The sequence below is a fragment of the Spermophilus citellus genome (genome assembly GCF_964194105.1).
Source record: "Spermophilus citellus genome assembly, chromosome: 7".
NCBI classification, from domain to species: domain Eukaryota; kingdom Metazoa; phylum Chordata; class Mammalia; order Rodentia; family Sciuridae; genus Spermophilus; species Spermophilus citellus.
The window spans coordinates 113,063,326-113,084,578 of record NC_138188.1 but is presented as its reverse complement, the minus strand read 5'-3'; the positions used below and the strand labels follow the sequence as shown (position 1 = coordinate 113,084,578).

The 21,253-nt window shown below is 36.2% G+C and overlaps 1 protein-coding gene across 2 annotated transcripts in view; it reads right to left on the bottom strand.

Annotated features, from left to right (window-relative positions):
- The window catches only part of LSG1 (large 60S subunit nuclear export GTPase 1), a 32,942-nt gene that overhangs the window by 715 nt on the left and 10,974 nt on the right, over window positions 1–21,253 (bottom strand). The window contains exons 5-13 of one of the 2 annotated variants that reach the window (XM_081302922.1): window positions 18,533–18,619; window positions 14,189–14,249; window positions 13,373–13,549; window positions 9,321–9,734; window positions 7,342–7,443; window positions 7,112–7,255; window positions 5,168–5,291; window positions 3,872–3,951; window positions 1,622–1,799 (exon numbers count right to left, since the gene is read on the bottom strand). In XM_081302922.1, coding sequence (XP_081159048.1) covers window positions 1,622–1,799; window positions 3,872–3,951; window positions 5,168–5,291; window positions 7,112–7,255; window positions 7,342–7,443; window positions 9,321–9,734; window positions 13,373–13,549; window positions 14,189–14,249; window positions 18,533–18,619 — 1,367 coding nt within the window. The remainder of the gene's footprint in view (window positions 1–1,621; window positions 1,800–3,871; window positions 3,952–5,167; window positions 5,292–7,111; window positions 7,256–7,341; window positions 7,444–9,320; window positions 9,735–13,372; window positions 13,550–14,188; window positions 14,250–18,532; window positions 18,620–21,253) is intronic. The other variant, XM_081302921.1, reaches the window with a different exon arrangement.

Genomic DNA, 21,253 nt, shown 5'->3' with positions numbered 1-21,253 from the left:
CTCATCTACTTTACTTAGTCCCATAGGTTTAAATGCCATCTATAACTAAATTCATAGCATTAGCTCTGTTCTGGAAATCTCTGTCTTATCAAAATCCAACCTGCCTCTACCCAAATTAGACACTGACTCTTTTAAAGAAATTTTAAGTTTGTGTAGTGTGAAAAACTAATCCAATATGATCTAATATGGAAAGCAAGAACCCACAATCTTTGTGTAATAGTAAAATATTGGGCTAAAGGTTAGTTATAGAATAAAATTAGTGGTAAGTTTTCAGCTTTCTTATACATGACCCTGCCTGCCTCACAGGCTCATTTTGTGAAACACACAGGTAAAGCACCAGATAAATACCCAACTAGTATCTGGATACAGCTGATTTTTAAAATTTCTTTTTTGCTGTAGCACTCACTTAAAAGCATTTAAAATATATATTAGGTACAATTCTATGATTTAACTCTCTTGCACATAAATCTGTCTTTTAAAATACTACTTACAGATCCAGTAGATATGATATAAGCAATTAAAGCTATATATATTTTTTAAATTGAGGATTGAACCCAGGCATATTCTACCACTGAGCTACATCCTCAATCCCTTTTATATTTTTGAGATAGGGTCTCAATAAGTTGCTGAGGCTGGGCTAGAACTTGCAATCCTACTGCCTCAATTTCCCAAATTGCTGGGATTACAGGCATATGCCACCATGCCTGACAAAGTTGTTCATATTGTAAAGATACAGTAGTTTTTGAATATTTTGAATATATTTAAAAAGTCCCCCCCCCACCAATCATAAGATATGCTGACTCAGAGGAAAAAGGACCTACTAGGGAGAGAAAATATTTGCAAATCAGAAACTGGATAAGGGTCTTATATCTAGAATATATGAAGAATTCTTATAATTTAACAATAATAGACATTTCTTTAAAGAAAACATACATGTGCCTATGAGCACATGAAAACATACTCAGCATCACTAGTCATTAGGGGAATGCAGATCAAAACTCTAAGATACATGCCCCATTGTCAGGCTGGCAAAAATAAAGTCAGAAAATTTAAGTACTGGTAGGATGTGAAAAAATTAGAAATCTCCTACAATGCTGGTGGGATGTAAAATAGTAGCCACTTTAGCAAAGTTGGCAGTATCTCAAATGTTAACCTCAGCAATCCTGCTCCTATGTATATCCCCAAGAGAAGTGAAATATATATCCATATAAAAACTTGTATAGAAGCATTCACAGCAGCATTATTTATAATAGTCATAAAGTTGAAAATGTCCATCAGCTGACCAATAGATATCTAAGTGAAAAAAGTGGGTTGTAAAAGATCACATGGCATATGATTCCATTCATGTGACATGTACAGAATAGGCAAATCTATATAACCAGCAATGGCTGCGGGGAGATGAGAATGAGGAGTGACTGCCAAGAGCATGGAGTTTCTTTTTGGGGTAATAAAATTCTAAAACTGACTGATGTGGTGGTTGTACAACTCTGTAAATATACTGTAAATTACTGTACCCTTTAAAAGGATGAGTGGGAACTTAAATTTTAATTATGGTATGTGAATATCTTAATCTTTACTGTTATAAAAATGTGTTGGATCAGAAGTTAAAGAAAGTTAAAACTTACTTGATGAAAAAAAGTTTTGTCGACTACATTTTCTATCTGTTTTGTTTTTTTATTTCCACCTGGCTGCATTTTTATTTCATCACTTTTCATTTCATTCCTTAGGAGTTGCTGATGTTGATGCTGAAATGTCACAGGATCTCTTCCAGGAGGAGGATGGCAGTATAGTAGTTTCCCCTACAAAGAACATGGAAGATAACAGTGTCTCCTAAGTGTCATATGTGTTATCCCAAAATAAAAATCCCCAGAAGAGACATCTCCACCAGCCACCTCCTTAGGGAGCTTTCTACATTTGATTCAGCTGAGTTGAGTTTGGGTCTACTGCAACTGAAGAGTCCTCACTTTATTACACCAATGTTGATGGTGAAAGTGTTCTAGAGATGGTGCTCTCCCATGGCCCCAAGACTAAAACAAAATCTTTTTTCTCTGTTTCTTTGATTGCATTTCTACTAAGCATTCTTTAGTATACGTTTATGATTATACTTATGGTCAATATTTTCCAAAAGAAAAACCAGGATACAACTAGACAATTGTCACTGTACTAAAGGAACATTAGGCTAGAAATCTGAAATCAAGACAGTTCCTGATTCCTATATGTGGGATTGTAGTTGCTCACTGGGTACACATGTGCATCTTTCCACCCTAGAGGACTTAAAAGTTACACTTTACTCATCTTTGCATCCTTCACAGTTAAGAAGGTAAGAGAATAAATAATCCATATAAATACTATTAACTACTTTCTTCCTGAACTGGAGTCAATAAAACATGGCTGCCCAGTTTTATTTCTATGCTTCAAGAACTCCACTGATGTGGGCTTGAGGAAAGAAAGGAATAAAGCCAAAGCCTCGCAACTTGTTACTACCAGGGCCTCATAATGCTAATTTTGTAAAGAATTACACTTAAGGCCAAAATAATTCTTGTGCCAGGCACTGAGCTTAATGATATTTGTAACATACATATGTTAAAAACATGCATTGTTTTCATAATCTCCCAGAATTACATGAGCTACATACGATTAATCTCCATTTTAATTATGAAGATAATCCAAAATAGCTTGTTCTCATTTGTAACATGACAGCATTAATCCTCTTAAACTTGTTTGTTTACTCATTTATATTTATGGTGCTAAGGAATGGACATCATTCATTCATTCATGGTGCTGAGGGTTGGACCCAGGGTCCAAGAATGCTAAGCATGTGCTATACCACTAAGCCATTCCCCTAACCCCCCTGTCTCTCTTTTTATTTATTTATTTTTTGGTGGTACTAGGAATTAACTGAACCCTGGCATATTCTACTATTGAGCTATATCCCCAGATCCTTTATTTTTTATTTTAAGACAGGATCTTACAAGTTGCTCAGCCTGTCCTTGATCTTGCAGTCCTCGTGCCTGATTCCTGAGTAAATGGGACTACCGGCATGCACCACTATGCCTGATTTGTTACATATTTTTAATGAGATACATATAAAACATCTACAACTCCTATGCAAGTTATCTTTGATATGAATGTTAGCTATTACTACTACTGTTACTAGATAAGCATGGGAAGAAAGGCATGCAAACAGGTAAACCATAAGGAAGATTGTAATAGCAGTCACAATGCGAACAACCAAAAGGCTGTAGAAATGGAAACACCAGAAGCATAAATCAATGAATTTCAGTGATTCCGGGTGTTCAAAGATCTTCATCTTTCCTTTCATAGTATGTTATTAGGCACTTCTGGATTATGAATATAACCCTAGTTATTACTCCATCTCAATGAAAAAAAAATCTCATAAACTTGTAACAGGTTGCCATTAGTTAAGAATATAGTATGTGAGAAAAGACTCACTTATTCAAAAGTAAGAACAGGGCTGGGGATATGGCTCAAGTAGTAGCGCGCTCGCCTGGCATGTGTGAGGCACTGGGTTCGATCCTCAGCACCACTCAAAAATAAAATAAAAGGGCTGGGGATGTGGCTCAAGCGGTAGCGCACTCGCCTGGTGTGCGTGCGGCCCGGGTTCGATCCTCAGCACCACATACAAACAAAGATGTTGTGTCCGCTGATAACTGAAAAATAAATATTGAAATTCTCTCTCCTCTCTCTCTCACTCTCTCTTAAAAAAAAAAAAAAAAAAAGAGTAGCTTGGGAAAGCTGCCCTTTAAAAAAAAATAAAAAAATAAAAATATTGTGTCCACCTAAAAGCTAAAAAATAAATATTAAAAAAAAAGTAAAAACAAACAAAAACAAAAATCCAGGATGCACTTACTTTGACATAATCCTTTAGGATATAGCGTGCAGACCGAGGTTGGTCTGGCTGTCCATGTGCTGTCATGAATCCTCGCATATCTGTGGAAGAAATGAACAGAATGAACTCAGAAGACAGAATATCACAAAGATAATTGAGGTACTGTATATTTAGTTTAAGTAAGCATGATTACTATATTTTAAAAAATTAATTATCATTATATATTTTGTTTAGCATTACAAATATTTGCTAATGCAGAATAAACTATGTAGTTGAATCTGATATCTTAACAATCTCTAGCACCTCACTTAAAGTTACATTAAATTTCTCTATATTCCAGTTATTTCTTCAGTCCCTGGATCTTAAATATTTATTTAAGGAGGCTATCTGAGAATATTATTAGCAAAATAAAAAGCAACAGGGCAAGCTTTATTATTTCATGATACTCCTATTTTTTTTTAGTAGTTTTCCAAACATATGATAAAGATCCTTTTAATATTATTCAATTAATAGATGGTGGCAGACAGGTTGTGTTCAAAACTCAGCGCTCTCACATACTAGATGGATGCTGTTTACAGGAAAGTATTTAGAATCTTAATTCACATCATACAAAAAATAAATTTAGGTAGATTAAAAATCTGAATGTTAAAATAAATTTTACAGGAAGACAATTATTTTGGGGGGGATAGAGAAAGCTTCCCCAAGTAAAACATCAAGCTGAGTCAAATCCAAAGAGAAAAAGACAGTCTATTAAAACTGTCCTCTTCTGTAAGGCTAAAGAAAACCATAAATAAGTAAACACTCGGGGGCGCAAAACAAAACACACACACACACATGCCCACACAGAACAAAGATCTTCTACAAATCATTTTAAGATACAACCAATATGTAGAAAACGGTGATTCCAGAAGAAACATAGAAGGGCAACAAACATATAAGAAGTTCAACCTTCACAATTATCTAAAGAAATACAAAGCAAAACTAGAGTAATTTGGCAATGCCTTTTAAAATTCACTGCAAGAATCCTTAATTCTATATGGACCCGCAGACAGCGGTCTCGGAAACTGTCTGTGGTCATTTGTTTTTTACATCCTGGCTTTTCTTTTATTGGCTTTGTTAAGTAGTACTAGATAAAAAATAATATTTACAATATAAAAAAATAAAATAGCTGGGGATGTGGCTCAATGGTAGAGTACATGCTTACCTTGGGTTTAAATGCCTACATCCCCACAACTCCACAAAACTTCTGTTAACTATTTCTATTAATTAACCATATTGCTATTTTTTGTTCATGTTTTAATATAGAAAACAACTCACATCCATAAGCTGTCAACAGTTCTTCTGAGGTTGGAGGTCGATAGGGATCTTCATCTTCTCTAGGCTTTATGATATTAATGCCATAGGTGGCTTCTAAAACATGTCGTGGAATATTCTGGCATACGTAAACTGGTCAAAGAATCCATTTTTTTGAATTGACCATCTTTGCCTCATGCCATCTAAAACATACTGCTAAAAACAGAGTACTTCAAAAATTTTATGACAAGTGCCCTTTCTTCTCTCCAAATAGTACAGTTTTTCATTAAAGAATCAGTTTTTCTTTTTTTTGAATATTTACTTTTTAGTTGTACTTGGGCACAATATCTTTATTTATTTATTTTTATGTGCTGCTGAGGATTGAACCCAGGGCCTTGCATGTGCTAGGCGAGTGCTCTACTGCTGAGCCACAACCCTAGCCGTCCGTCAGTTTTTCGTTTTAAACAAAGTTTTATTCACCAATTATCACTTCCTAAAGAACTATTTTAAAATATCTCCAAAAGAGGCCTTAAAGATGACATTAAAAAAAAAAAAGATTATAAATAAGCTATAAATTTGTGAGCTAATCCTAATTAAGATATAAAAACATGGGATGTTTTTGTTCCTAGTGCCTACAACTATGCAGATGACTTTTCTTCCCTTTTCTAATCTCCCACAGTTTATCTGTAGTTTCCTTAGGTCACTTACAATTCTATGTTATACACATGCCCACACAGAACAATCTTATACAGTTATTCATGAACACATCTCATATCCCCACAGACTGATCATCCTTAAAAGGCAAGACCCACCCGAGTTATACCTGTTAACCTCCACAGTACCTAGCCTAATCTTCCTTAAATACTTCATACATGTCTATTGTTAATTAGCAGACTCAAAAAAATACAGAAAAACATAAATATTAAGTCCTATGTTCCCAACTAACAACAAAATTTCAACTATTAAAATTATGGTATGGTAGTGCTTGCCTGTAATCCCAACAATTTACGAGATTCAAGCAGGAGGATTGCAAGTTTGAGGCCAGTCTCAATTTAGTGAGACTGTCTCAAAATAAAAGATAAAAAGATCTGGGGCTATAGTCGAGTAGTAAAATATCCCAGCATTCAATCCCTAGTACTAAAAACAAACAAATAATAAGAAGTATTAAAAAATTTAAGCTTTTAAATCATTACACCAGTTCCCCACTCTGCCCCAAGTAAGACCAGTTTATGGTATATCCTTCAGTCCACTTTTTACTTTCTTATACACATATACCTATGAACACAAGAAAACTGTTTTGTGAGATAAAAGTTTTTACAAAAATGGTGTCATACTATATATGTATATGCAGCATTCTAAGGTTTATGCAGGTTGCTATTTGTACTATATTCACTTAGGATGGCCAGGTACTGTCCTTGATGCTGCTTCACATTTAACTCATGGTGCTGAGAGGCAGTGGAGTTCCTAACCTACTACCATCTGTGAGATCTTGGGTAAATGGTTTAACTTGTTTCTGTCCAATGAGAATAATAGCAATACCTGCCTCAAGGATTGACTTATGAGTATTAACTAATACTTAGTAAACATCAGAAAACATTATTAACATCAACTGTGAGGTAGATATTGTTCTCATTTCATAGAAAAGGGTAAGAATTCAGATAGTTAATCAAGTTTTTCTAAGGTCACTCAAATAGTCAAATGACAATATGATAAAGGTTTGCAACTTGGGGCTGAGAATCTAAAGCTGGGGTTCTTCCACTTTTGCAGGTTGATGAAATCAGGAGATAAGGTTCTAATACTTAAGTCCTGATGTAAACTTGTGTAGGTTCTTAGTATTTTATTTAGTGTCTTTAAAATATCAGACCTGAATTCTTCAAATGCCATTGAAAGGCAATGCCCCGCTGCCCCCAATCCCTGAAGCTTTAGTATGTGCCAAATAACCAGTTTTTTCTGGAGCAGAAAGGATATTAGTGATACAGGTGGGACATGATCTCTCATCTGGTCAATTGGGAGAATTCCATTGCAAATCATCTCTGCCTTAGTAGACACAAAAGATGGCATCACCAGGCCCGGGCAGTCACACAAGCATAGGCCAGGCTCCACATAGAGAGTCTGAAAGACAAGAGGTTTATGTTGGATATATAGCAGATGAGGGGAAAGAGGAGCGGTATGTGAATGGCAAGGGGCTGTAGAAATACCTGGAAATGCTTGGTGTGACCAGGTGTGGCAGACACAGATACTTTCTTGTTGCCCATGATGGTGTTGATGGTTGAACTTTTACCAACATTAGGGTAGCCCACCTGGAAGAGACTCAGAAATTACTGAAAAGGCACAGTAGTTACCAAAGACCCAAAGATAGCACATAAATGGCGGCAAGACTAGCATAAGCATCTGGTTACTTTAGAAGATTGTTTGAAATAGATGCTTTGTGTGTTCCTTGACCCCCCTTTCTCCTGCAGTTTGGGTGGGTTTATTCAGTCTCATCTCCATGATGAATAGCTAATTTATACAAACTGTATTTCTATAGCTTTTGCTGTTAACCTACGTAAATCTCACTGCCCCATTTACAGGCATTTCACTGTTCCCATTGCATCTTCCATAAGGAGGTGAAGATGAGTACCAGACAGACATTAAATCACAATATGATTATTTCAAATTTTCAATAACTTTTTAGTTTGGGCCCAGCAGAATGCCTGGCCTGTAGCAGATGATCAAAAAATGTTTTTAGAATGGGTAAATTAACCTTTTTCAGTATTTCTTTTAATATCTTTATTTTTATTTATTTACTTTTTTTTTGAGAGAGAATTTTTTAATATTTATTTTTTAGTTTTCGGTGGACACAATATCTTTATTTTTATTTTTATGTGGTGTTGAGGATCGAACCCAGCGCCCTCGCATGCCAGGTGAGCATGTTACCGATTGAGCCACATCCCCAGCCCTATTTATTTACTTTTATGAGGTGCTGAAGATTGAAACCAGTGCCTCACATGTGCTAGGCAAGCACTCTACCATTGAGCCACAACCCCAACTTGCTTTTCTGGGATTTCTACTATGGCTTTTTCACATATGGATTTTATTATGTTGAAGTTGTTTAGTTATTTTGCAGTACTAGGAATTGAACCCAGGATCTTGTGCATGCTAAAGAAGTGTTACACTGAGCTATATCCCAAGCCCTATTTTCAGTATTTCTAGAGTAACACATTCAGAAAGTGAGAGAGGCTGTTTGTTTCATTAAATGAAAAACACTTGTTGAGAAGCTGAGCTTTCTGATGCATGCAGAAATTAATTTTTAGTAATAAAACATAGAATGAAGCCTTAAAACTCTAAGAAATTAAGTAACTTTTCCAAAGTTCTACTGCATGACTGGGAAAAATGTCAATTGCTTTAGTCATTTTAAGCAAGTTTCTATTGTTGTTGTTGCAGGGCCAGGGAAGTAAGTTGAGTGGAGCTATAGAAGGTTCAAACATAATTAGGATTAGCTTTACTTGATATGCAGGCATGCAACTTAAGAGCCCCAAGACTCCAAACCCGCCATGACCTCCCTTCTTCTACTCTTTGTTCTCCTGGATAGAAGATCTTTATAATAAACACCTTCTCTAACATCTTACATTTCTTTAGCTAAGGCTGGGGCCATTTAGAGCCATGCTTTTTCCCTTTTGGGTATAGGGACTTTCACAGCCTCTGGAATTAGGATATATATATGCTGGAATGTGATCTATTTTCTCCTTTGTGCTATGCAGTGGTTACACAACTAAAGCAGCTGTCATGTTTTGCCTGGCCAAGATGTTGGAATTCTCCCAAATATGCATCTGGAACATTTACAGTATAAGTTGGCAAGGACCTCAAGATGCCAAAAGAATACCAAACTAGATATTAAATGCTTTCATTTTAGTTTCTCTTGGTAATTTGCAAGTCATTAAGAGTTGAACTGGAAGGAGATTGGATAATATATTTAACATAACAAGTGTGTAACATATAAGCCTTGAGGGAGTTCACCCCTCAAGCTGGGCTCTGGCCAACACACTGCTTCATTCCATGATGTCAGTGGGCAATAAGATGGTGATATGCTCCTTATGATGCCAGAAGACTAACTGCTCTTAGGGGTCCTTGTGTAGCTAACAAAGGATGGGGAATAGACACTTAGGTAGTAATAATTTAATGATGTATTTCATCTTACCAGTCCAACAGTAAGTTGTCCATCTTTCACCTTCTTCCCAGTATGCAGCTGCTTAAAGAGCTCCAGTAATTCCTGCTTTGACACCAGGTGGCTAAAATTGTGTATCTGCCTCCTCTGTGGGGTTTTCCTTCCCTGAACCTCAGAATCCACAGTGCAGCTTTTCTTCCAGCCCTGAGCATGGGCTTCCTCATCAGGGCAGCTATCTTCTGAGCATGTCTGCCAATCTTCCTCCTCTTCCTCCTGACAGTCCTCATATTCACTATCATCTTCATCACTAGAGGAATCATTAAATGAGAAAGAATCCCTGTCTGAGAGATGGTCGGTCTCTCTGTGTGGAATTTCATTCTCCTCAAAACTGGAGTTTTCGGATTCAGATGTGTTGGCTTCTCCAGCATCTTGGTTCACTTGTTCCTGCTGGAAAAAAAAAAAAAAAAAAATCACAAAAGTTCAGAAGTGTATAGCTGCACTTTATACTTTAGTGAAGATATTCAATGAGCCGGTTATGTAAGTAAGATGAACAGAGGACAAGAAAATTATGCTGGAGACTGGAAAAGGCAAACACAAGGAGGAGGGAAAGTAAGCCTTTCTATGCAAGGATGTGCATGCAGCCAGTCACCAATAGTGGTACCCTCTGGGAGGGCAGGAGTAGCAGATCTTCACTTTTTACCATATGCATTTCTGCATAATTTGAACTTTGTACAAATGTTATGAATTACTTTTCTAATTTAAAATAAATCTTAAAGCAACTGGAAAACCCTATGTTAAGATGAATTCTTTGGCAGTACATAATTTTGCAATAGGCTGTAGAATAAAAGCATTTTTCATTAACAATAAAACATTTTAACATTCTCCTTTTTGAAAGCAAGAAACTTTTGAGCTTCATTTACATTTGTTAATGTTTAAGGAAATGGCTATTCTTTTGTGTCTGTGGTGCTAGGGATGGTGCCCATGCTAGGCAACTGCTCTCACTGGGACACTCCCAGCCCTGCTACTCTTTAAGTGTCTTTAATTAGTCAAAAAGTACCATGGAGCACAGACCCCTGAGTGTGAAATGCAGAGTAGCAAAACTTCAATCCAGAAGTTGATGATTCATTATCAATGAAAGATTTCCTTTGGAAAAGAGAAAGATAAAAATCACTACTCATGGGTGAGTTAATTCTTCTGAATCCGTCTTGAACAACATAGCAGATAGGAAGTTCTACCGTAGCACTAATTCTTACCTACAAGTGTGAAGTGGTTAGACTTGAAAGTGACACATGTTTTGTATCATTTCTAAGTTGATTTAATACTAGAATGAGTAACAGCCACCAAGGAGGACACAGTCAAACAGGTATCCTAAAAGTTAGGAAAGAAGAAAGAACAACAACATGTGAGGAAAAATAGATATGATTTCACAATGGCCACTCAAAAAGAAATCTGGCCTGTAAGAGAATCCTAAAATTAGAAATAATTTTTATGATAAATAAGCAATGAATCTAAAGAAGTCAGTGTGTCCTTGCTGTGATCTTTTCTGAATCATTTTAAAATATGAAAGAAATATAAAAACAAGAACGCGAACTACAAATCAAGAAATGTGCAGTAGAAAATCTGGCTAGAAGCAGTTCAGCTTTAGAAAAAATCTAAAGACAACAAAAGGACTTTGTAATAATTATGTTAAAAATTAAAAGAATGAGAAAGTCAAGCCTTTGGACAATGTAATTATTAATAGATGACCCAGAGAATTGTATTCAACTAAAAAGAGTTATATATATTTAAATAAGAAGGGGTTGAACAATTAGAGGAAGAACCAAACTCTTCAGAAAGGCAAATAAGCAGTGAACGTCAAGCCATTTTTAATAAATTTTATATTCAATACCCAATTAGATATGGCTACTGATATGAAAACACAACCTGAGAAATCATGGAGAAGAGATTTTAAAAGACTTGGGAGGAGCAAATGGCACATCACTTTAAAAATCAGAAAAAAATATCCCTAAGTCAAGCACTGTTAATGCATAGGCTAATAACTGAAAAAATCCACAAATTAGCTGATGAGCCTTAAAAATAAGACAGACATCAATAGGAAGCACCCATGGTTTCCTGAGAACACATCATGTAAAGAATTTCATTTCTCTCTAGAATCTATTACTTAAAAGGATGTTAAAGACATAGAAACTAATATATTTTTTCCATTTCTGATAGGGTTATTGACTTGTTTTATCAGGACAGAACCATAAAGTGATAAATACTTAATTAAACACTTCTTCAAGACACTTGTTTCCAGGACAGATTTGAAACAATAGAAATAGTGGGCACGTAGGCAAAAGACGGAGCCCGATTGCCAAAGAGTAGGAAGTACTTGCATGCTGCTGAGAGACTTAATGAACAAAATATGTAATGTGTTCAGAATAACAAGCCTGGTAGGGAGTAAGATTCTATTAATATCACTTTTATGGGTTAGTTTTTATTTATTCTTGTGAGTATGTTTATCTTCACCACATAAAAATGCTGAAGGTACAATAACTCTGGAAGCTAGGCAGGAGGTCTGCAAATGGAGGCTAGCCTTAGCAACTTGGTAAGACCCTGTCTCAAAAAATAAAAAGTACTGGAGATATAGCTCAGTGGTAGAGTATTCCTGGGTTCAATCCCTGGTACAAAAAAAAAAAAAAAAAAAAAAAAAAGCTTGGTAGAGAGTGATTAGTAGGTCAAGAAAAGGTCACAGAACTCCTATCTCTGGTTTGATTATGTTTAAAAATGTTATCAATGACTTAGAAGAATATATAGACTATATAGAAGTGTAAACACACAAAGTCTGCAGATGATTCAAAGCCAGAATGAGAGAAAAGAAAAACTGCCCTTTAAAAAATAAACTCTACCTTGATCCCAAACCATTACTGTTACTATCCCAAGTTGAGGTAAAAGTAAACTTTTTCCACATGTAAAAATAGTTTGCTAAATTCTCTTTTTAAAAAACTATTTGAGAAATTCAGTTGACCACAGGTTAATATAAGAAACAGCATAATTTAACTCCTGGAAGCAGATGAAATTAACAGAAAGTTTGAATTAATAAAAGTATCCTGATGTCAAAAAATGTGCACCTTTCTGTATATGCTCTGGGCAATATACTTCTGTATATACTTATGGAGTAATACTGCCAATTTTAATCATAATCCTGACACAAGCAGATAGGCATTCAGAATGGGGGCTCCAAAGAGGGTGTCTATAAAGAATTTAACAGCAGATATTACAGTGTGTAGTCAAGGGAACCAAGAGGACATAGGACAAGTGCTCAGATCAAAGATTAAGGGGGCTAACACAGCTTCACTAAGGGAAGAACTTTCTGAATTTAGGGACTGAAAAGGAATGAGCTACCTGGTCTTGGGACCTTGTCATTGAAAGCAGTCACACAGAGGTAACATGACTAACAGGATGGTGAACTGGAGGTTAGAGCTTGCTAGATTGTGAGTACACCCAGAGGAGGGTGCTGTATTCATAGAACCTAGCTGTATACCCACTAAATGGATGTGTGACCCACAGGAGAAAAGGAAAGGATGATAGGGAAAAAAACATTTACTTGTAAATGTCTATTAATATAAAACATGAGTCTATTAATTTCTTCTCATAGTTATTATCTTATTAGGAAAAAAGCCCTATTTTTGTAAAATTTGGGTTAAAAGATTAAGGAAATAAGAGGGTATATCTAAGTTTAGGGTTAATTTCTTTGTTTTCAAAACAAAGTCAAGGGATTCTGATCAAACCCTGAGATGTTACTACATCTTTCTGTTCTAATTTCTCTTAGAAGTAATTACAAGGTCATTATGAGACTTCCTACAAAATGTCTTATTTAAAAAGAAAAAAATTTAAAATATCCGTGTGCAACAATAGGGATGTTAGAATATTTTAAAACTACAAAAAAAGTAATTTTGTGATTCACTCTTCTATTGGTCATCCTACTATTAGTATTTAGGGGAAAAACCCTGAAAAAACAAAACCAGTTCCCACAAATCTCCAATGGGAAAAACAAAACACCAAAATTCTCCCTGCAAACACCCTGAAAAAGTGCTCCAGGTTACCTTAGAGTTCTCATTCAATTGAGCAGGTTCAGCCAAAGCTGACCAGAAAATAACCTTCACAACTTCTTTTTCAAAGTACGTGGCCCAGGCACTCCGTTGCTCAGCAGTCAACAAGTCAGCCTTGTTTATCAGAATAACATTCTCCTTCTCAGCATCTGTCTCTTTCACATAACATTCCTAGGTGAGACAAGAACACTCAGAAATATCTCTTCAAACAAGTAAAATATTAGTTATTTTAAAGATACCCAAGTTTAAATCTGTAATATATCATTTCATGTAATCTTTATACCTTAGTTACTATACCCTGTGAAATTTTATAAACATAATTTACTTGTAAAATACTACAGGAAATAATAAGTGAAGTGTAAGAAGGGAAAACTTAACAACATGGATTTAAAAGTGAAGTGAATGGAATATGAAAAAATAAGTAAAATGTTATTTCCATTGGTGTCTCTTGAAAAATGGGAAACTGGCAAATGTCTATTAATAAAGTAGCTTCTGAACTAAAAGCTAGAAAACTCATGCAAGTGTTTGTGTCTTCCTATAAATGGAACAATTGTTTCAGAAGAGAAAACATCTGTCTAAACAGTGGCATTATGCAAGCTCCTGACCTTGGGAGGAGAGAGAGGCCTAAACAAACAAAGCTAATGAGTACAGAATGCTTGCCTACAGGGATTGCTGTGAGTGATGCTGTCTTTCTTTGCTACCCCAAAGGTGTTGAATTGAACTTTTATTTATTTATTTTTTGTTCTTTTTAGATATACATGACAGTACAGTGTATTTTGACATATTACAGATAACTTATTCTTTACTTACCAAATCTTCGCATCTAAACAGCAGTGGGTTTCGAGCATCTACTATCTGGACCACAATATCACTAGGAAAAAAAAAAAATAAGTGAGAGAATCTAATCATTGTGAAGTGAAAGGGGTTGCTGCCCATATATCGAGGGAAGAGTAGCAAACACTTTCCGTATATTAAGCACTTGACACATATTTTTAAAAGCACTATTATTCCCAGTTTGTGTGAGGAAACTGAGGCTTATAGTTAAGACCTATAGCCTAGGACCAGCTATAAGCAACTGAGCCAAAACAGGAATCCAGGCAGTTTGGACCAGGGGTTATGCTCTTAACCATAACATTCTACCATTCTAACAATGGCTTAGAGAGACTCAAGCGGCATTTCATTGCTAAAACTTCCACTATAATTTCTATTAAACTCTCCTGGTAAGATAAAAGAGTATTCCACATAGTCCACTCCAAGTTAAAGTCTAAATATTCAGTTCCTAATTTTCATTCATATTGAAGCTTCAAAAGAAAGCTAATAAATCACTTGCTGACAGCTACCTCTATAAAAGCCAAAATCTTATTTAAACCCAGGACTACCACAAAGCCAACAATCACTCAACAGTTCTAAGAACATGCTTCAATAACAAAACAGTAAAATATCAATTTAAGTTGCCATACTGAGCAGGAATCATGAGTTCAACTTCTTCCATCATACAGAAAAGAATATGGAGCAATAAAAAAACTCTCTGTAGTCCTTGAATCCCTCACAAATTGGAGGGGATTGCAGCAGCCTTCCATGGCACTGCAACACTGCAACATTTTTCTCCTCAGAAAAGATCCTCTGCTTCTCTGGGAAGTGCCTCCCTCCTACTCTCCCTCACTCCAGTTTCTGTGGCTAGCAAGATGTTCTAAGGGCCGGCTGTTACTGCCAATGGAAAGAGAAGCTGCAGAGCTATCACCATCTTATAGCACTCTCCCCAAATCCTAATTTGGAAGATCAACCTTTTCTAAGGTAACTCTCCACAACCATACTAAATACCAAGGAATCAAGGTTATCATTTAGGGGAGGGCTTTGACAAGTGAAAGTGCACCCCCCACACAGAATAGTTAAAATTTTAGCATAACCTTGTGATTCAAATTCAAAGAATTCCTAATTTTTGACAAATTGTTTTTAAGTTGTCTTAGCTGGCCCCAGAATTTCCTTTCTAAGGTAACATCTCACTTGCAAACTGAATTAAGCTGAATGTCTGAAAAAAAAAAAAAAAAGGGACAAAGCCTAATAAGGTAAAACCACAGGGTCTATAAACATTACATCTACCTACTAATCATGCAGACAGGATAAATGGTTTCAAAACACCAGAAGGAAAAGAAAACATTTTAAGCTAGCTTATTTCATGCGCTGATTAGAATACCAAGTGCCAACTGTGTAGCAGGAAACATTTGTGAACACAGTGGAAACGCCTTATCTTACTGGAATACAGTGTGCTGCCCCCAGTGCCTCAGCAGTTTCCTGCATTTCAATGGCATGTTATACATCAAATCTTTTCTGATAACTACTGTTGAAATTAAAGAGGCAGATGGCTTAGCCAGCCTGTTAGCAAACAGGAGACATCTGCTGTAGAGAAGTCATCAATAAATATTTCCTGTTCAAGATGTGGTAGTAGTCACTTTATTAATAACATTTCTGTGTAGCTCAGCTCTATTTTCATGTGATATAAACTATATTCCCTGAGTTAGAAATACACTGTTATTAAAAAGAAAGAGATAAATCAATAAAAATATCAAGAGCAAGTAATTCTGTAGTTCAACTAAAGCTAAGGGTTTGAACAAGTGTGGACATACTCTAGAGAAACCAACTGCTATTTTAGGGCATACAAAGTATGTCAAGAGCCTTCCTGTTGAACATGGATAACTGAATACATATAGCTGCCTCTGCTTCCTCTCAAAATGTAAAATCTAAAAGCAAATGATGAAACTCATTAGAACAAGGAGAAAGAAAGAATAGCAGCAACTAAAAAATACTAAACAGTGAGAAAGCTCAGATTAGAAGCATCAGCTCTCTTTAGGATAGAGAATGAGGTATGGGACCAGAATCACCTTCCCACTTAGCAACTTGGTCAGTGCCACTGTACCATTCAGCCAGGCAACTGCAATCCAGCCCATAGCTCCCATTCCTCCACCCCAACAGTAGAGGGTTAGCATTTACCATGGAGAAAAGAATCTAAGAGGCTCTCGGTCTAGGACTTTAGGCACAGGAGATGGTGAGAAAGAGGTGTCTTACATAAAAAAGAAAATGAAACATAAGCCTACATACTGAACTGTGAGGATGCCCAGCCTCCTAGCATCATACCACTCTGTTTGGCCCCATTCTCAGAAAAAGATCATTCTTCACATTAAGAAAACGGTCTTAGAGAAAAAAGGCCAACAGTAACATCTTGGGATATTCCAACCAAATATAATTGATCCCTGCCAAGTCACCTCAGAGAGGTTCATCACTTGGCAAACTCTACCCAAACAGGTAGGTCAATCAGCTTTGTAATGCTTCACCCTTAAATATGAAGGGATGGAGCTGAGGATATAGCTCAGTGATTGAGTGCTTGTGTAGTATGCAAAAGGCTCTGAGTTCAATCCCCAGTGCTGCAAATAAATAAGAATGGACAAAAAACATCACTAGACATATGGGAAAGGCCTTGTATGTGAACATCAGAAACCAGAATAAACAGCATAAAAGAAACAGAGAAGACAGGAAATACAAAAGTAAGAGAAAATCTAAAATAAATACTGGGGCTGGGGATGTGGCTCAAGCGGTAGCGCGCTCGCCTGGCATGCGTGCGGCCCGGGTTTGATCCTCAGCACCACATACAAACAAAGATGTTGTGTCCGCCGAGAACTAAAAAATAAATATTAAAAATTCTCTCCTCTCTCTCACTCTCTCTAAAAAAAAATAAAATAAAATAAATACTGTAAGTATGTGGGAGGAGGTGGAGGGTGCAGCATTGAAGAGCATGTTAACAATTCTTTCTTTTAAAAAAGAAAACAGGCATTCTCACAGCACACACCCTCAACTGCTAGTGAAGCACTGAAGGAGATATGAATCCATTCTGCTCTGCACAAGTTCCCTAGAACAATACTAGACTTCCCAAGCTCCACTCAAGTCTAACTGAGTAAAAGGGGCCTGTGTGGAGCTGCTACCCACAGCAAGCTTCTCCTTTTTACACATTACTATTCCGACTTCTTCATATCCCAGCCCATCAGCCCTCTATCTGCCCCTGGAAAGCAGGAGGTGGGGACCTAAAAAATTGAGACATAATTCATGTATCATAAAAATTCACCCTTTTAAATGTACAATTCAGTGATTTTATCCATACATATCTGTAACCATCACCACTAATTTCAGCATATTTTCATCATCCTTAAAAAAAACAAGTGATTTTTTTACAAGTTTTATTCAAGTCTCATTTTCTTGGTAACAATGCTAAATGTGGGAATATTTTTTCCTGAGAATGAACCAATTAAAGCATCCTATTTCATGGGTTAAAAAAAATACAGACAGAAGGTTCACTATATCAAGTATTAAATTCATTATGGAGTCCTTGAAAATAACTAAAAAACTCTTTTTAGTAAAACAGAAACCTTCTAACTATACTAAGAGGTGATATTAGAGAAAAGTGATTTTATTAACTTTTAACAATTAGGAATTCTCAAGAGTACATGGAAAAGAATGAAAATTTCCCATATTCAACTTATCAAACCCCTCTTTCTTAAAAACCCCAATTAAAAACAAAAAAACAAAAACAAAACAAAAAAAAACCCCACAACTCCTCTTGATTTCCCTGGATTCACATCGGCTCCTTTCTCTGCTTTGGCACAGCCCATGGCCTTTCTATCTGTAACATAGCAGGATTCTTGCTCCTTTTGTATTTTACTAGGTACTGAGTTCTGAGTTCAAGGACCACACTGTGTTCATCTGCATGCCCCTGGTGCCTGACACTTTGCTTGGCGTTACATTGAATTCCATAAGACTGCTGAAATGAGCTCTCATTTGGCTCTTCCCATAACATGCACACTCTTTATAGGCAAGGAACTACCCTTTTTTATGCCCATATTTTCCAAATACCAGAAGAATTCAGAATTCACCTTAACAGAAAACATTCACTGTTCTTATATACCAGTTAACGTACTCCTATAAAAGCAACAAAAACCCACTGTATTTTTAAAAATATATAGTATCATGTTTTCAGTTTATTATAATTCTCTATAGCTCTTTGTATAATTTAATCCCACTCCCCCAACCCAGAGCATGGGTATATATCAATATTCAAATCTAACACAACTACCATATTTTATTACACAAAAGAAAATGGCTACTCACCTTCTCTCAATGACCCTCCAGAGTTGGCGCCAAAAGTCCAAATTTCGTTCAAATGGAGTCAATATTAACTTTTGTTCCTCTTCTAGCCTGGCTTTAGAATGAGAAGTTTATATCTTTGCAGGATTATCATAGAACTGTCTTAGGCAGTATAAAGGTTCAAATTCATTACATTAAAATGTAAGTACACAAATATGATACCAGTATTATTATGTGCCGCTTGCTGAATCAATATAGATAAAAATTTATTCATATCATATTTCACCAAATTCAAATGTTATCTGTAAGCTATTTAAATCCTGAAAGTTTCTCTCTCACACAAAATCACATATTTCTCACACAATTCTTATTGGAAGAATGCTCAGGAGAGCAGCAATCAACTGCAGGGAACCTGATAGTTGCATAGGGGAATGAAAGAAAACCAGGCTAGGAAGTGAACAAAGCCACCAACCCATCTTTGTGCAAAGATGCATAGGCAACTAGTAATGCTCTACTTGCATATGTTACAGAATAGACTTCCAAGTAGAACACTACCATTTCCCTTTTAAAGAAATCAAGACTTCAAAAGGCAAAGAGTAATACAAGCACACCAAATGCCTGAACTCAGGGTTTCAAAATAAATCCTTAAGAGTCTAATAACGTGGGAGGTAATACAGTAAAGGGGGGAAAATAATCAAAGAGGAAAACAAACCATGTTTAGTAACATAAATAAACAAATATGGCTAGAAGAACAACCCATATCTCAATAATAACCCTAAATGTTAATGGCTTAAACTCACCAATTAAGAGACACAGGCTAGTAGAATGGATCACAAAACAAGACCCAACAATATGCTGCCTACAGAAGATGCATTTGATAGGAAAAGACATACATAACTGAAGGTGAAAGGTTGGGAAAAATCATATCACTCATATGGATTTCGGAAACAAGCAGGAGTGTCCATACTCATATCAAATAAAATAGATTTCAAGTCAAAGTTAATCAAAAGGGATAAAGAGGGACACTACATACTGCTCAAGGGAACCATACACCAACAAGACATAACAATCATAAATATATATGCCCCAAACAATGGTGCAGCTATGTTCATCAAACAAACTCTTCTCAAGTTCAAGAGTCTAATAGACTACCATACAATAATCATGGGAGACTTCAACACACTTCTCTCACCACTGGACAGATCTTCTAAACAAAACTTGAATAAGGAAACTATAGAACTCAATAACACAATTAATAACCTAGACTTAATTGACATATATAGAATATTCCACCCAATATCAAGCAGTTACACTTTTTTCTCAGCAGCACATGGATCCTTCTCAAAAATAGATCATATATTATGTCACAGGGCAACTCTTAGACAATATAAAGGAGTAGAGATAATACCATGCATCTTATCTGATCATAATAGAATGAAACTGAAAATCAACGATAAAAGAAGGAAGGAAAAATCATGCATCACTTGGAGAATGAACAATAGGTTACTGAATGATCAATGGGTTATAGAAGACATCAAGTGCTAGGAGCCACAAGCAAATAATATGATGCATGGCACCTTCGGTTGTAAGGTGACGCCAGCTAGCCACTGAGATGATATGATTATGTTAAGATTTACATTCATATGGAAATTGGACTCCTGCTGTTCACCTTGGCCTGCTACGGAACTCATGTTACGGGACTCCTGGAGAGTTCCCATTGGTTGGGGAAGGATAGTAGGAGGGAATTGCGGGGGAGGTGGGGGGGCCCCCCCTTCCGGTAGACGGACACGGGGTGGACCGGTTTTGGCTTGCCGGCGCGTACGGAGGATTGGCGGCTTTTTCAAAAATAAAGTTTTTTATTCCTGCTTGAGTGGCTTGTGATTCTGTGCCCAGCCAAGACTGCAGCAATCAAGGAGGAAATTAAAAAATTCTTAGAGATAAATGAAAACACAGACACAACATATCAGAATCTATGGGACACGTTGAAAGCAGTTCTAAGAGGAAAATTCATTGCTTGGAGTTCATTCCTTAAAAAAAGAAAAAACCAACAAATAAATGATCTCATACTTCATCTCAAAATCCTAGAAAAAGAAGAGCAAAACAACAGCAAAAGAAGTAGAAGGCTAGAAATAATTAAAATCAGAGCTGAAATTAATGAAATCGAAACAAAAGAAACAATTGAAAAAATTGACAAAACTAAAAGTTGGTTCTTTGAAAAAATAAATAAAATCGACAGACCCTTAGCAATGCTAATGAAGAGAAGAAGAGAGAGAACTCAAATTACTAGCATACGGGATGAAAAAGGCAATATCACAACAGACACTTCAGAAATACAGAAGATAATCAGAAATTATTTTGAATCCTTATACTCCAATAAAATAGAAGATAGTGAAGGCATCGATAAATTTCTTAAGTCATATGATCTGCCCAGATTGAGACAGGAGGATATAGACAACCTAAACAGACCAATATCAATTGAGGAAATAGAAGAAACCATCAAAAGACTACCAACTAAGAAAAGCCCAGGACCAGATGGGTATACAGCAGAGTTTTACAAAACCTTTAAAGAGGAACTAATACCAATACTTTTCAAGCTATTTCAGGAAATAGAAAAAGAGGGAGAACTTCCAAATTCATTCTACGAGGCCAACATCACCCTGATTCCTAAACCAGACAAAGACACTTCAAAGAAAGAAAACTACAGACCAATATCTCTAATGAACCTAGATGCAAAAATCCTCAATA